General features: G+C 32.0%; 4 protein-coding genes across 5 annotated transcripts in view; 1 reads left to right on the forward strand and 3 right to left on the reverse strand.

The window, feature by feature from the left end:
- The window catches only part of LOC105248299 (flocculation protein FLO11), a 56,221-nt gene extending 52,147 nt beyond the window's left edge, over positions 1–4,074 (reverse strand). The window contains exon 1 of the mRNA XM_020026593.2: positions 3,874–4,074. The gene's annotated coding sequence lies outside the window, so the exon portion shown is untranslated. The remainder of the gene's footprint in view (positions 1–3,873) is intronic.
- A 4,525-nt stretch (positions 4,075–8,599) lies between these two features.
- LOC105248300 (peptidylglycine alpha-hydroxylating monooxygenase) lies at positions 8,600–10,120 on the reverse strand. Its single transcript, XM_011253030.3, has 3 exons — positions 9,883–10,120; positions 9,359–9,568; positions 8,600–9,278 (listed from the first exon to the last, which is right to left on the reverse strand). Exons 1-3 carry the CDS (start codon positions 9,997–9,999, stop codon positions 8,610–8,612), a joined length of 996 nt encoding a protein of 331 aa, XP_011251332.1. The 5' UTR covers positions 10,000–10,120; the 3' UTR covers positions 8,600–8,609.
- A 3,375-nt stretch (positions 10,121–13,495) lies between these two features.
- On the reverse strand, positions 13,496–17,494 carry LOC105248303 (ADP-ribosylation factor-like protein 6). 2 transcript variants are annotated; one of them, XM_011253033.3, is made up of 3 exons: positions 17,314–17,494; positions 14,315–14,494; positions 13,496–13,957 (listed from the first exon to the last, which is right to left on the reverse strand). In XM_011253033.3, exons 1-3 carry the CDS (start codon positions 17,396–17,398, stop codon positions 13,746–13,748), a joined length of 477 nt encoding a protein of 158 aa, XP_011251335.1. In that variant the 5' UTR covers positions 17,399–17,494; the 3' UTR covers positions 13,496–13,745. The 2 variants fall into 2 exon arrangements, with proteins under 2 accessions (XP_011251335.1, XP_011251334.1); XM_011253032.2 differs by having other exon boundaries at positions 17,221–17,494.
- Positions 14,415–17,001, forward strand: LOC105248302. The gene is made up of 5 exons (XM_011253031.3): positions 14,415–14,526; positions 14,953–15,167; positions 15,238–15,716; positions 15,800–16,138; positions 16,219–17,001. Exons 2-5 carry the CDS (start codon positions 15,098–15,100, stop codon positions 16,945–16,947), a joined length of 1,617 nt encoding a protein of 538 aa, XP_011251333.1. The 5' UTR covers positions 14,415–14,526; positions 14,953–15,097; the 3' UTR covers positions 16,948–17,001.
- Positions 17,495–17,517: the final 23 nt, after the last annotated feature.

The raw sequence follows: 17,517 nt of genomic DNA on the forward strand, positions 1-17,517 counted from the left end.
GAAATGCACGGAGTGATTAAGAATAGGAAACATGAACTACAGACATATAGATGATGATTAATGATACATCAGCGTATATCGCGTTCGCGCTACACGTATGTCAGCTTTCTAAGTCATCGTCGTGAATATTGATCGCGGAGCATTGTCCGTAGGAAGAATAACAGAGAAATTTGTACGGTATTCGAACATATCGATGATTGAAAATACGTGACTCATACAAGGTATACCGATGCACGTATAAATTTTACTTTCGTGCGCGACACGAAGGTAACGAAATTATGAGCGAAACCGCCGACGAGAATCAAGTTTATGGGCCTCTATCCATTAGATATATTCAACTAATGGCAGTTGGATAAATTGCCATTTATCCAGAGTTCTGGCAACTTTCTCACGAGCGAGATGTACGCTTCTCTGAATTTATTTATCTATTTAATTTACCACCTCTTAAAAAAATGGCGTCTTATAGCGCCGATATTCTATTAAGATAGCAGCATTTTATATGTATGTTTATCCGGTTAGCAGAATACCGGTTTATGTGAAGTGCGTGCATAATTGATGAGAGATTTATTATATAGCAAAACGTAAGTCTCGCATAAAAGAGATAAACAGATAAATAGAGAGAAAAACGATTGAGAAGACTGAGCGAGATATATATTTCGTTCGCCCCTAATCTTGCTGGAAAGATGAAACATTCGCCCCGTTTTCCTTATTCCTTTTATGCACAATATTTCGCTTTGAGCCATCCATATCAGAGAGAAAGCACATATCGAGGATTCAGCCTGTAAAATGATCGTAGCAAAAGTAATCTCCCCGTGTTCTCGACGCGTGACACTGATCGACTAATGGAGCAGAAGTGATCGAACATTCGATCTATATTCGGTCGGGCCTGAACTTCGCTTTCGAGCACACGGATCTGCTTGACACGCGAGTCACGTGTCGCCAAGTCTCACAAAGTCTCATCGATTTATTTTGCCACGAGTAATTCGTATTCTTCGCAACAGCCTCCTCTCTACTCCCGTTAAATCGAAATACTGATGCTGCTCACCGCATGACGCGAATCGATCTTTAACCCTCTGCACGGTCAACCCTCGTATATAACTCTCCTGTCGCGTCATACAAACTTTCACTATATATCGTTAGATGAAACTGATGCAAGGGAAAGTCGAGGCAATGGTATAATATATCTCTTATTTTGTTTTCAACAAGATTCTGTTTGACAAAGGTGTAAGGAAAAAACTCTCTACTCCAAGACATATCGCAAAATTGAGAAAATGGTCTTATGTGAGCAGACTTGGGCGAATCAAGCTGCTTCTATTTCGAATTAAAATTCTAAAAATATTGAATGTTGGCTTTTGCTACAGATAATTTTATTCAAAAATAAAAGGTTATTTTTAACTTGATATTTAAAAAAATTAAAAAAATGTACTCTCTTCAAACTTTTCGTTTGAAATGTGTAACTAGGTTCAAATGAGAAGTGAAATTCGATCGTTAAAATTAATTCAAAATTTAATGAAATTCACAGAATATCTTTAGATGAAATTGGTGCAAGGAAAAGTCAAGGCAATGGTATAATATACCCCTTTTTTGTCTTCAACAAGATTCTGTTTGACAAAGGTGTAAGGAAAAAACTCTCTAATTCAAGACATATCGCAAAATTGAGAAAATTGTCTTATGTGAGCAGACTTGGGCGAATCAAGCTGCTTCTATTTCGAATTAAAATTCTAAAAATATTGAATGTTGGCTTTTGCTACAGATAATTTTATTCAAAAATAAAAGGTTATTTTTAACTTGATATTTAAAAAAATTAAAAAAATGTACTCTCTTCAAACTTTTCGTTTGAAATGTGTAACTAGGTTCAAATGAGAAGTGAAATTCGATCGTTAAAATTAATTTAAAATTTAATGAAATTCACAGAATATCTTTAGATGAAATTGGTGCAAGGGAAAGTCAAAGCAATGGTATAATATACCCCTTTTTTGTCTTCAACAAGATTCTGTTTGACAAAGGTGTAAGGAAAAAACTCTCTACTCCAAGACATATCGCAAAATTGAGAAAATGGTCTTATATGAGCAGACTTGGGCGAATTAAGCTGCTTCTATTTCGAATTGGAATTCTAAAAATGTTGAATGTTGGCTTTTTGTTATAGATAATTTTATTCAAAAATAAAAGGTTATTTTTAACTTAATGTTTAAAAAAATAGAAAAAAATGTACTCTCTTCAAACTTTTCGTTTGAAATGTGTACCTAGGTTCAAATGACAATTGAAATTCGATCGTTAAAATTAATTCAAAATTTAATTAAATTCACAGAATATCGTTAGAAATTGGTGCAAGGGAAAGTCAAGGCAATGGTATAATATATCTCTTTTTTTGTCTTCAACAAGATTCTGTTTGACAAAGGTATAAGAAAAAAACTCTCTTCTCCAAGACACATCGCAAAATTGAGAAAATGGTTTTATGTGAGCAGACTTGGACAAATCAAGCTGCTTCTACTTCGAATTGGAATTCTAAAAATGTTGAATGTTGACTTTTTTTGTTACACCCATAATTTTATTTAAAAATGAAGGTTAATTTTTAACTTGATGTTAAAAAAAATAGAAAAAATGTACTCTCTTCAAACTTTTCGTTTGAAATGTGTAACTAGATTCAAAGAGAATTGAATTTCAATTGTTAAAATTAACTCGAAATTTAATGAAATTCACAGAAGATTATTATTAATTTTAAAATTAACTCGAAATTTAATGAAATTCACAGAAGATCGTTAGATGAAATTGGTGCAAGGGAAAATCAAGGTATAATATATCTCTTTTTTTGTCTTTAACAAGATTCTATTTGACAAAGATGTAAGGAAAAACTCTCTTCTCCAAGACACATCGCAAAATTGAGAAAATGGTCTTATGTGAGCAGACTTGGGCGAATCAAGCTGCTTGTATTTTGAATTGGAATTCTAAAAATGTTGGCTTTTTTACTACAAATAATTTTATTTAAAAATAAAAGTTTATTTTTAACTTGGTGTTTAGAAAAATAGAAAAAAATGTACTCTCTTCAAACTTTTCGTCTGAAATGTGTAACTAGGTTCAAAGAGAATTGAAATTCAATCGTTAAAATTAATTCGAAATTTAATGTTCATAGAATATTGCTTTAGCTCTGAAACGTTCTCAGATATCTCTGGAATTAGCGCGATTAAAATAGATACGGAATTCTACGATGGGTATATTCATTCATCGCGCACAAAGAACGACTATCAAATTGCGCCAGACATATTGTCTATATGTATATTGACGTGAACTCTCGTCAGAAGGAGACGCGTGCAAGAGGGCGACGATAATGAGCAAAACCGGTTCTCGATTTTACAAGTGAGCGATTCGATCGCGTCACTCGTACGAAAATCTAAAACACTTCCCTGCGTGTCAAATGTTTCCTGCGCGTATACAAAGTAGGTCGTAACCGGAAGAAACGAAAGTACGAAAGCAATTTTCGCATTAATAATTGCCCGATTATCGTCGCGTGAGGTCTACAGATATAATATCTGCGCGTGAAACTACCGTAAAAAAATGCGCTCGATGCAAATAATTTTAAAATACAGAACAACGTTAGGAAAAAAAAGCGTTCGTTAGAGAAACAATGTGGAACGCATACTGTATATCCGGATGTTGTGAAGAGAATAAGCAAAACTATTTAAAAAACGTATCATCTCTGAAATCATCTGTTCAATCTCGAATGCAATCTTTCCCTTTATAAACAAGTGAAAATAAGAGTTTGATCGAAAATTGATTAGTATTAGATTTATAAACTCGTTGCAGCATCACACATGATGACTTAACTTAATTGTGAAACAGACGATTTCGAGCTGACATAACTGTAAATTATCATACCTGGGACAGACATCGTGCGAAGAGCGAGAGAGAGAGAGAGGAGACTTTATTAACTCTTTCGGGTTTCATCAATGGCTCTTAAAAACGCCGACCACACCTCCGTTAGATTCTTTAACTCGTTGGCTGCACTTTCTCCGGTCATTTGTTTTTTAAAAACGTACCTCACCAGTCATCGACACACTTTTAGCAACTCTAGACATTCTGCAACAATAAAAACGATAAAGTAATATCCATAAAAGCAACGCGAAATGTCTGCAAATTTATATTTATAATTCAAATCAAAAATAGATTTATATTCATTTATAATTCATATCAGATAGACAAAAGTAGCTGATCTTCTCTTCTATAAATTTTTATCATTATCAAAAATTGATTCAAAAGTTTATTTAATAAAATTTGTTGAGATTTGCATATACATATAATAAAATAAATATAATATAAAATATAAAAATGTTACTAATAAACTTATACATATATAATGTCCACAGAAATTCTTAATTAATTTAATTTAATTTTTAATTAATTTAGAATCAATTCTTTTTGCCGAAAATTTAATTGTCCTATTGGTTTTTACAATCCTTAATTTTCAATCAATGAATATCCATAATTAATCTGTCCATGATTAATTATGAATATTCATTGATTAATTTGATTTTCTATTAAAACATAATCTATAGAATAAAATTTTATTATTTATTTTTATTTTTGATAAAATATTTATGAAAAAAGAAGTTTCTGTTCTTAAAATTTATTATAACTCAAAAATGACTAATATTTTATTATTTTCCTAAAGAAAAAGGTTGATTCGAAAATATTGAAAGTACGGGTGCAAGTTTTTTCCAATTATTATTTTAATTATATGTATTATATAATAAAAAAGATTATGTATATTGCTAACAAATCTCGATGTGTATAAAATAGCAAGAAGCACCATTTGAGATAATCGATTAATCAATTCTTATAACTTCACCGGGCCAATTAATTTCGTTTGTCGTCTAAACACATTAACTATCGCTTATAAATAGCTCGATTTCTCGCAGTCCAATATTCTCAGTCAGACTTCACGAATGTAATTTGTGATCAGCAAATACGACCAGTGTAACGGTTGATTGAAGGTCAACTAATTCATCGTCTCGATCTGTCTGCATTAATAGACGTTAGACACGTAACAACACGACCTAGCACCATTCGATCGAATTCATTGCATTGATTCGCCAGCTTTTCATTAATCGATCGATAACGGGATGCTTCAAAAAAAAAATATACGGGAAACTAACGAGATGAACGTTGTATGGGAAACACGCACGATAAATCCGACATAAAGCCGTGCGAAACGTGCTTTATCGCGGTGCTAAAGACCTCGACGGGATTACCTTTCTCCTGATGCACCCTTTAAGTTTAATGGAACCGCGCGAATTACGTTGTAGCGAACGTCCGTACTTAATTTAAGTCGCCAGAGTCCATAACTCGTTTTCACGATCCTGTTTAGAGCCACCATCAACGCCGAGCCTGCACGCCCATTAATCTGATGTCTTCCTTTGCTACGATACACAATCCGTGTCAACAACAAAATGATAAAGTCCGCGAGTAATATTATAAATTACTTTCAGCAATAAGGAAAACAATTATGCATCGTGTAACACGTACAATGTTTGCTGGTATCTAAATAAAATTATCTAGATAATCATGTAGATAAAGAAATGGATCATCTTTATCTTTAACTAGATGAAGAAATACAAATTTATCTTTATCTTGAAGAGATGAAAAATATATGTCATCTTATCTAAAAATTGTCTAAGATGACGTTTTCATTATGCAAAAAAGTTTTCCAGGCAAGCTTCTAAAACTCTATCTAAAATATCTAAAATATATTTTTTATATTATTATTATTAATATATTATAAATATATTATAAATATAAATTAATAAATAAATATTTATCATATCATTTATATATATATATATACCTTTTTGCTATTATTTCTTTATAATATTAAATATTCTTTAGGAAAAGAGAAAGAATATGTGTTTATGATTTTAATATCCCATTTATAATCTGCGTCACATTTTTTACAAATTTATAGTCTTCTAAAATAAACAAAAATATCTACATAATTATCTAGATTATCGCAATAATTATCTCATTTTTCATCTAGATTAAGTAAAAGCAAAATCATCTTTATCTCATCTAAGATAAATTTACATATTTTTATCTTTATCTAGATAATTATGAAATTATCTATAGCAAACTCTGAACACGTAGGATTAATTTCAAACAGCAAACGTCTACGATATATAAAAATAGATTATTAAGTGAACAGAACGCGACAACCGAATGCATGTTGTGTGATGAATAATAACAATAACAATAAACGCTGCAATATAATTTATTATATTTGAAATGTGCAAACAAAAGGTCGCCAATTCCATATGCGACCAAGAGAACGTTATTATATAACGCAATATGGACTATACGTGATGTGATATCGTTTTTACATTCGGTCACTAGAGCAACGTATTGTAGGTATTACACAAATGTACACACGAGTATATTTCAATTACGAGAATGCATTGCGAAAAGAGAGAAAGATAGAAAGAGAGAGAGAGAGAAAGAGAGAGAGAGAGAGAGAGAGAGAGAGAGAGAGAGAGAGAGAGAGAGAGAGAGAGAGAGAGAGAGAGAGAGAGAGAGAGAGAGAGAGAGAGAGAGAGAGAATGAATGTACTTCTCTGAAATTGTCCTCTGGAAATGTATTTGTTGCGCATCGCAAATAACGTGAAACGAAATCACGAGACAGATTTTTTTTTTGCACAAGTTTATTGAGTTCATAAATCCTATAATTAGATTTTTTTAGCGACGATAGTGGCGCTTATATATGTTCGAAAATAAATATCCATCCATTGTCCCGCGAAAAACATGCTGAGACGGGGAAAAAGATCTATATTTCTTTATTTAACAATTTAAATATAATCTCGAGGAGTTTCAGGTGAACATTCCTGAGCGATTGTATACATATATACAGTATTTGGAGAAGATATTGAAGACAAATTTCGTTACATTTTTTTGGAATATTCTTACCGATTTTACATTGATATTTTACTTCGGGAAAAACATTCTATCTAAAATAATTCTCTTCAAATTGCTAATTAAATTATTATCTAATAGTTATAAATAAAGTCAGAGATTAATTAAAGTTTCGCACGATTAATATAATAGCACTATTTTGATCTTAGTAAAGAATATAACTTTTAAATGTATAAAATAAAATTAATTAATTAATGTATCTATACATTTTTTAGCATATTTTCTTTTTGCTAACAAAATTAATTCATTAATTAATAATTAATAATAGTTTTAATTATTATTAATTAATGAAGAATTGCATCTGTTTATATATGTAATTCTAAAAATCGATTTGGAATGTATATGCTACGAAAGATAAATTATATAAAATGCAATATTTTTTTGCTAGTAATATTGCAGAATTATTTAAATTATATCGTGTATATAATTGTCAAATGTTTCAATTTCTGATTGTATGCTCAATAAATTGACTATTAAAATAGAAGAAGATATATATATTTTTTTTTATTTTAATAGCCAATTCATTGAGAGCACTATATATATTATGTCCAATAATTCTTTTTTCTTCACAAATTATATTTAATCGTAAAATACACATAAACAAACATAATCGTAAAATACACATAAATAAACATAATTATAAATATTAACTGAAACACTAGGCCTAAGATTAATTTATCTTTCTATATCACATCTGCATAGTGCTTCGAGATCCACACACATATATAACTTCAATATAAAATAATATATAAGATTAAATTTTTGTAATTTTAAAAGTACATTGCACAGTACATTGTAAAGTATAATATTAATGATTAAATAGCCAATTTAGACTACTAATCAATGTAGACTAGTTTTTGTCAAACAAAAATTATACATATTATATATCAACAACCAATCGGCAACTTGCAGTAGATTGCAATAGCAATTCAAACAGATGGTCATATGTCACATTTATAACAATTGACAAGAAGAGGTATTTCATTATTATAAATTAGTATTGAATCTTTTGAGTATTACGCATGCATAAAATAAGTACAATATATACCCTGATTACAATATTTTCATCTATAATCACTTGAAAAGTAAGAAATTCTTTCTGAATAATTTGTGCACATAATTATATTTTATTTTAAAATTAATAATTCAATTAATAAATTATTTCATAAAAATATTTTTACCTCCAGATTAAAAAGAGAATATTGCTTCTATTTTATCTTAAAAAACAAATCACTTTATTAAAATTTTATATATCTCTATAACAAATATTATATAAAATCAAATATTATATAAATAATTTTAAATTTAATAAGATAAGGTTACAATTAATTAAATTCATGTAAATTTCATAAAAAATCTAGTAATATAAATGTGATTATATATAATTAAAAATCATTTGTAAATCATGTTAGGACGGTTTGATCTGCAAACATAAATTTCCTATTGAATTTAAATAGATTTAAAAATACAGTATGTGGAAATATTAGGAAATATTTTTCCTAATTTTACATACTAAAATAAAAAATTGAGATTTTATTATTATATCAAAATAATATATAATTATATCAAAATAATATATAATTATATCAAAATAATATATATAATTATATCAAAATAATATAGTTAATTAAATTAAATAAAACAATATTAGGAATATTACAATGTAGATGCCTCTTTGTCAGGAATATTTATGAAATCTTGGCTCCAATAATACATAGGTGGTCCTTGAGAGAAGCAATATTTTCGTTTTAAGGGAGTATCATTCTCAACATAATACATAATGTACATGTTACACATTTCGTCTTCATTTGTCATACCTATATAGGTGGGTCTATCGCGTATATTTTCCATCGTACAACGCGCCGTCAGTCTATCACCATAGGTAATTGGAACTTTGTTAGTAACGGGATAAAACATTTGAGGAGTCAATGGATCTCTCTTACCGAGTTCGATCCACTCGTTATTCGGTTTTACCACATAACCAGATACTACCTTTCCAAGTGAATGAGTGTGCGTTCTATATGCGAATGGATAAATAGTCTTATTTTCTATTATAGGACAAGAAGTTTCCATATGTACTACTTCTCTAGGTGGTATAACGCCACCTGTTCCTAACAAAATGATCCCAGCCAATTTGTTCATTGCATGTGTTGTATAATGTAAAATTACACCTGAGTTATCTGTTCTGCCATCCTTGAAGTGATCGATATGTGCATAATGCACCTGCAAGACAATATACTGTATAGAAGAGTCCCCACCTACTTTAAAGCCCACTCCATCTGGTAGATTTAATACAGGAGCATCCCTTGCCCATGCGTAAATAATCTATTAAAATAAAAGATTTATTTATAATCTAAATATATCCAGGGAATTTGCAAGATATATTATATAAATTTAATTTTTACCTGAGTCCCTTCGCTACAAGGAGATGCTGTATTTTGATTTGAACTAATCATTTCTCCACAATTCCAAACTGGTTTTGCACTACCCGGCTTTGAGCAACCATAGACGAGTATGTGATGAGCTGTTTCCATTGTTGCATTTGGCTCAAAACCAGTGATATAATAATTTTTTGTAAAATCTACCCGAACTGGAGTGCACAGATACAATTCAGGCTATTAAAAAAAATAATAAAATAGGATATATTGAATATTTCGGATAATTTATACCCATAAAAAAAATGTATGCACTAGCTATTCAAAAAATTCAGAAACTAGAACGCATTTATTATAAATTTACTTTTTATCATTATATTATACAATTAATATATAATTGTCATAGAAAATAAATTGAACACGATACAAAATATATATATCAGCGAAAAGATTTTCAAATTTCTCATATATTATTTTTCATCGAAAACATATGTTATCAAAGATTATCTGGACATTCTTGTTTCCTCTATAAAAGATAAAAAATTCATACTTACCGTATCAGGTCTCACGTTTGGCATAAGCAGCGAATATTTCTTGACATTATAGCTACTCGTAAACTTGAAAAAAACGGCAAACGCGAAACAATATGTTAACAAGCGTTTTCTCAACATTTTCAAACACCAAAATCTATGCTCTTCTTATCGACACTCCGATAGAGAATCCACCTGTTAAACGCTACAGGTCGGTCGATATGACGCCTAACACATCTATAGACGTCTGTGCGTCTAACCTACGCGTGACGTAAATAGCAAAAGGTCATAAAAGGTTAGGGATCCTCAAGTGAAGGATAAAGGTGCAATTTCATTGACGCTAGAAACCAGCGACAAATTAAAATCACTAGACTTTCTCTAGATATGGCGTCAATAAAATAAAGTTCAAACAGTTTCAACTTTTTCAGTGTGTAAAGCGGCCTTTTTGCTACTTTTTAGCGTCAATGAAATTGCACCTTAACAGTTGGCAGCCCTACGAGATAGGCTGTGCAGCACTGCGCGTATATAAAATAAATTTGAAATCGCTTCTAGCCTAATCATCTTCACGCGATCGACTTTATTTGAATTGCACGGCATCGCATCGAATTATGATGCAGCGCCGATTTGTTCGAACGTAATTCGGGACATCGCGATGCTGTATAAGCGTCGAATGAGCACGAATTGTCACGCAAATATGATAAATCACATCTACTCACCGTTCACCGGCTGTTCCACAGGCCGCTCCACTCGCTCGCCTCGGGACGTCCCATTCCGATCTTGATGCACACGATATCATCAACGCGAACGCGCGACACTTTATTCGGCACTCCCGATATTCGCTCGCATCCGATAATCATCATCAAGGGCGCAAATAACGCGACACGACTTCGCTCCATCTTCGCGATCGCGCTATCACTGAACTGTGAAAAATAGCTGTCGCGCACTTTCACCGACATATTATGAAAGTCGCGCGATCATCCTTGGACACTTTCGACGCTCTTTCACTCGCGATATTCGTTTAAAAACGGTTAAAAGACGCGAAAAATGCGGACGTACGACGATCCGTGTAACTGCGTATGACTCCGATTCACGTATGACGCGTATGACGTAGCGACACGCGCTAACATGGCGGCCGAACCAGTGCGCATTCGTTTCTGCGCACTGGTTCGGCCGCCATGTTAGCGCGTGATTGCTACGTCATACGCGTCATTGCTACGTCATACGCGTCATACGTGAATCGGAGTCATACGCAGTTACACGGATCGTCGTACGTCCGCATTTTTCGCGTCTTTTAACCGTTTTTAAACGAATATCGCGAGTGAAAGAGCATCGAAAATGTCCAAGGATGATCGCGCGACTTTCATAATATGTCGGTGAAAGTGCGCGACAGCTATTTTTCACAGTTCAGTGATAGCGCGATCGCGAAGATGGAGCGAAGTCGTATCGCGTTATTTGCGCCCTTGATGATGATTATCGGATGCGAGCGAATATCGGGAGTGCCGAATAAAGTGTCGCGCGTTCGCGTTGATGATATCGTGTGCATCAAGATCGGAATGAAACGTCTCGAGGCGAGCGAGTGGAGCGGCCTGTGGAACAGCCGGTGAACGGTGAGTAGATGTGATTTATTATATTTGCGTGACAATTCGTGCTCATTCGACGCTTATACAGCATCGCGATGTCCCGAATTACGTTCGAACAAATCGGCGCCGCATCATAATTCGATGCGATGCCGTGCAATTCAAATAAAGTCGATCGCGTGAAGATGGTTAGGCTAGAAGCGATTTCAAATTTATTTTATATACGCGCAGTACTGCACAGCCTATCTCGTAGGGCTGCCAACTGTTAGGTGCAATTTCATTGACGCTAAAAAGTAGCGTCAATGAAAAGACCGCTTTACACACTGAAAAAGTTGAAACTGTTTGAACTTTATTTTATTGACGCCATATCTAGAGAAAGTCTAGTGATTTTAATTTGCCGCTGGTTTCTAGCGTCAATGAAATTGCACCTTAAGAGGCTGCAGGATGCGGATTGGTCGTCCGCCATTAATGAAATATTTCCGCTTTTTTGAGTAGATTTTAGTAAAGAAAACGTACAATATATCTCAAATTATGTACATGTTTTTTAAGATTATAATTAAGAAGATCCTAAAGTGACTTTTTTATCGATAAAATGGGAATATTGATTGTATTTAAATATCATTTATGGACTACGTAAATCGATAAATATCTTTTACCATTATTAAAATATTTATACTAACGGACAGTACCAGCTATAATTCCATAAAAAATACATACAAACATTAAATAAAATTTGAAATGATATTGTGAAAATTGTTGGAGAACGTTGTTTCGTAAAAATGATAAATATAATTATTTATAAATAAATTTGACATTTTAAATTTGACACCTTTTTTTCGACAGCCTTCTCCTGTCTCAAAATTACGCAAGATGCATCTGTGTATCTGTTTCTCTCTTGTTTGTTTTATAAAAATAGTGCCTTAATTTTCTTACTTGAGGATCCTTAATAAAAAGTATACTTTCAGAGGCGCGAAATTTCAATAACCGGTGGCGACATCTTACGAGAGCGTCTGATTTCAAATAAGTTATTTCAGTTGCCTCTTTTTTTTGAATTTTTGTGTATTTTATTTTATGATTCTATATATTTTCTTATCGCTATATATATAATAAACGCATGTACAGCTAAATAAATATGCGTAGTTTTAAAATAGCAAGAACGAAAATCAATTCAAATGAAACATCCATTAAAATTGAATAGTTTATTTTAATTACGACAAAATCTCTCTCTGCAGTGTTAATTATACGGAACCATGATAAAGAAAAATTGCGATTGGATTGAAAAATTGTTGCAATTGCATTCAGATTACGATGTAATAATTTTTTACATACATTATATATTTTATGTACTTACATATTCAGCTACATTTGGACGGAATTGAATTGAGCTTGCAGCGATGCTTCGCAATTAAACGTCGCCATAAAATCGCCGATCCGATCGAGAATCGAAAATCGCGAAATTCCTGACTCGATACTTTTTTACACTTTCCACCGTGAAACAGATACTTTCTTTTCGTAATAAGAATAAATTTATACTGAAAGTTTGCGCCATTACACCAGATCTCGCATCGTTGACTTGTCCGTTATTCACAAGATACTGAACGAATTTCACTCGACATTACGAAAGTGTCCTTGACGCTTGAAGATAGCTACTTTCCGAGTCGAATGTATCGCGTCTAGAAATTTGTGCATCGTGACTGTTGATTCAATACGTGTCCCATCTAGATATCCATGCGTCATGACTGTATGATTTATCAATTATGAATGTGAATAGTATGAATTATTTATCAATTATAAATATTAATTATAAATTATTAATTATAAATATAATTATTAATTATTATTATTTATTATAAATATAATTATTAATATAATAAATTATTAATATTATATAATAATATAATATAATAAATATAATAAATTATTAATATTATATAATAATATAATATAATAAATATAATAAATTATTAATATTATAAATATAATTATTAATTATTATTATTTATTATAAATATAATTATTAATTATAAATTATTAATTATAAATATAATTGATAAACCGAGCTTGTTAAAAATGACCGAAACCCATCCGTGTACTTTATGTCTACGATTGATTTACCATTTTACGCTCAACTGGTGCTATGAAAATTTTCAAATATTTTTCGCGCCAAATCAAACGCGGTCCAAGTGTGACGAGATTCGTGACACCGAATACAAACGATATAAACATATAAATGACGTTACAGACACTGATGCCGTCCGACAGATTGCGTGAAAAGGACATCGAATCAGTCGCAGACGATGTCGATGCGTCTTATCTCTTGTTGATGTATATATCGCGAATTTGATCCGTCAACCACTCGATCGCCGGCTGCAGACCTTCGCCGGTTATCGCGTTTGTTGCTCGTATATGCCAGGGTTTATTCTGTATTCGGTCGAGACCCAGTCCAGCGACCAGCTTCACGGTAGTCAAGGAGTCGGGTAAATCCATCTTATTCGCCAAGAAAAGGATGGGTATCTTGCGGCCTGAAATATGTGCCTCTGCATCAGTTTCACGCATTTATTATTATTTAATAAATTGCTTCATTATTATTTAATAAATTGCTCGGTGTATCGAGTTTCAAATAATTGGAGGATTGTTACGGAAGTATAACATGTGTCTTTTCTCTTGCGCTTCTTGTTATTTTGGTGTAATTATATTTTATAAATATTTTTTATAATTGATATATATTTTCTTGTATATAATTATATTTTATAAATTTTTTTTATAATTGATATATATTTTCTTGTATATTTTAAATAAATTTATTATATCATTATTTTTTATTATAGAGATTCCTGATGCTAATTTGATGAGTTACCTATGCAAGGAAGATAATATACCTGCCACATCAGGATGTTGCAAGAGCATGTCCAATTCTTCCTTCACGACAACTAGTCGGAGTTTATCGCTACTGTCAATTATAAAGATGATCCCGTGGCAATCTTTATAATAATGCTCCCACAATGATCTATGACGGTCGTGACCCGACATGTCAAATGCGGTAAAATTGACATTCTTGACTGAAACAACGATTTTCGCTTATTATACCGAAGTACGAGCAAATCAATAATAACATATATATTATATTTATCATTGTGTACATAGAAAAAATTCGTAAAAACATTTTTATACAATTTCTGTCTCATGAATAATAGAAAAGTTCCCGATTTCTTTTTCGAAAAATTTCATTTTTCACGACATTCAATGCAATTTCTCTCTCTCTTAAACGCAATTTTAATCTTATTACAATCTCATTATTTATTTGCCAAATGTGATTCGTTTTTAGATAAAAATAAAATAAATAAATAAATAAAATTAATAAATAAAAAAATAAAATAAATTGTCGCATAAATAATATAAAAAAGCTAGAAATGCTTTCCAGTAATCGGAGATGAAAATGTTTGAGAACCATAATATTGAAGATTGAATACTGCACTCCTTCCTCAAATAGCTATTCGTGATTGGTGCATATTTTTAGATTCCGATGAACATGGAATGATGCACCAATAGCTGTTCTTGAATCGCAATGAGTGGTTGACAGGTTAACCGCATCTAGCTGTTCTTTTGGCGCGCAAGTTTACTTAAAATCGTTCAACTTTGTTATTATTGCAAATGATATAGGAATGAAACGAAAAATGCAAACGGATAGCTCTTCCACCAACAATAACGCCAGTATCGAACCGACTAATGAAGGTGCACGAATTGTTTCTTAAATATTCTAACCCTACTTAGACGAAGGGATAACTGATTTGATGATTTTTAGATTCAACTGCGGAAAAGGAGAAATTGCTTCGAGAGATAAAGGATCTGAAATGTATAATTGAACAATGCGAACGGGAACTGGACACAGTACGTTTTGAAAATGTAGAGGAACATGTATCCGAATTGCAAAGGGAGACTCCATCGCATCCCAGGGAAATATCAAATGTCGAAGTTGATCTGCAAAATGACCTTTACAATTTCGCCGGTCTTCATTGCGTCAAATTTCGAAAGGACGAAGTTGTATTCAACTTTACGTCGACGAGCGAGCGACAGAAGAAAGACATTTACGCCATACAGTTTTTCATTAAGGATGGAAAAGCCCACCTGGGAAAATGGATAATGCCAATGTCGATCGATATGGATGACATGCTGACCAAAATACCCCTCGACAAATTGGAAAATTTAACTCCTTTTATAAAGAGCTGTAAACACGATATTGACTGTTACATCGTTCGGCAAGAACAATTCCTGTCATTAAAAGTATATTTGTGTTATGAGGATAAGCGGTACATTAAATTATATAAATTATATGCAATACACTAATAAATAATGTCTGTTTTTAGAAACAAATTTCACACATGAAGCATTGTACTCTGCAGTCTGATGTGGGATATATGAATATTGTTTTAGAATTGTATGGTGTACACGACAGAGAAAGTGATAGATATATGAACTTAATAATATACTTACTTTATCATTCGAATAAAGCAAGACCACATAAAATTAACATTGATACAATGGAAAAAGACAAGTTAAACAATGACCTAAAACAACAATTGAAAGTATGCTTGAATGAGTTCAAGATATCAGACTTGTCAACAGCATTTGATAAGATTTTAACAGAAGATTCTGTATTTACATGGATGCGGACGAGCGACAGTGACAGTCCATTAGAATTGAATGTACAGTATTTAAATAAATATAAAATTAAATAAAAATTTTATCAGTAAAATACATTTTATCATAATCTCTTATTGTTCAGGATACCAGCAGCTGTGAAAGCCTTTTAGTAGATTTGCAATTGATTCGAAAGAAGTCGCTAAGAAAAAGCAAGAGAAGACATCAACTGCAAAAGAAATGGAATGAAAGAAAAAAACAAAGGATTATTTTAACAAATAATAAATCATCAGATAATGAGGAAGATAATCAAACAAAAGAGGCAAGGACTGAAAGTTCTCTGCAAATTTCGATAAAAGAGAAGAAAACAGAGCCAGTTCCATCTACTTCAAAACAACGAACGAAAATTTATAAAAACCTTACAGAAGAAACACCATTACATAAACCTAAAACCAGATTCAAACAAACCAAATTGAATTTCCAAAACAACCAGACTGCAAATTCTGCCAGTTCTATCAATGAAAATCTTTCGTTTGCATCAAAACCACATGATAAACTTGAAAACCCTAAAAAGAAGCTAAAGATAATTCCACTAGGCACTAGTACTCCATTACATCGTAGTCATAGAAGAATATCTTCGTCGTCTAGTCTAGAAATTGACAATATCACAAAAATCAAAGCAACAACGCGATCTGCTGATAAATTTAATAACGACTTTGAAAATAGTCGTCTAACAAATAAGAAAATTAAAAGAAGGAAGACGCCAAAATTAGTAAGTACTACTAAATCGATTGGATCATTATCACAATTACAAGCTGTGGAGACAAATCAACGCTATACGAAAAGTACAAAAAGTAAAAATGTGAAAAAATAAATATAAAATTATAAGAGATAACAAAGCATATATCTTGCGGTAACAAGTATATTTTTGTGCCGTCTTTAAAATATTTATATAATTTTCATTATTTATTATAATTAGAGAACAAGAATTCGTAGCTGCATTATTTTTTTCTATTCGATCCTTATTGTAAAAAAAATAGAACGTTTTGTGAAATTTTGAATTAATGGTGGTGCGATAATAAATAGCATTGAAAGCAGTATAATTTGACATCTCGAGCACTTGATCGCTCCTCGCTATTTAACTTACATGCAAATTTCTCGACATTAAACCCGACAGTGGGCACTATGTCTATGCAACGGTCATCCTCGCGTTTGAAATTATTTATGACCGTCGACTTACCACTGTTATTAAGGCCCACTACTAAAACGTTTACTTCTTTTTTCCTAAGACCTAGAAGATTCGCTAAGCGATCGAACAATCCCATTTTCTCTCGACACGAGTCCGTTGCCACGTTTATCGGATATCAATAATCATCCCCTGTTCATGTTAGTTGCCTAACCAGCCGCGGTTAGAGTGGGGTAAAAAGCATCCCTTTTACACCCA

Source organism: Camponotus floridanus, unplaced genomic scaffold (assembly GCF_003227725.1).
Source record: "Camponotus floridanus strain SB8 unplaced genomic scaffold, Cflo_v7.5 scaffold28, whole genome shotgun sequence".
Lineage (NCBI taxonomy): Eukaryota > Metazoa > Arthropoda > Insecta > Hymenoptera > Formicidae > Camponotus > Camponotus floridanus.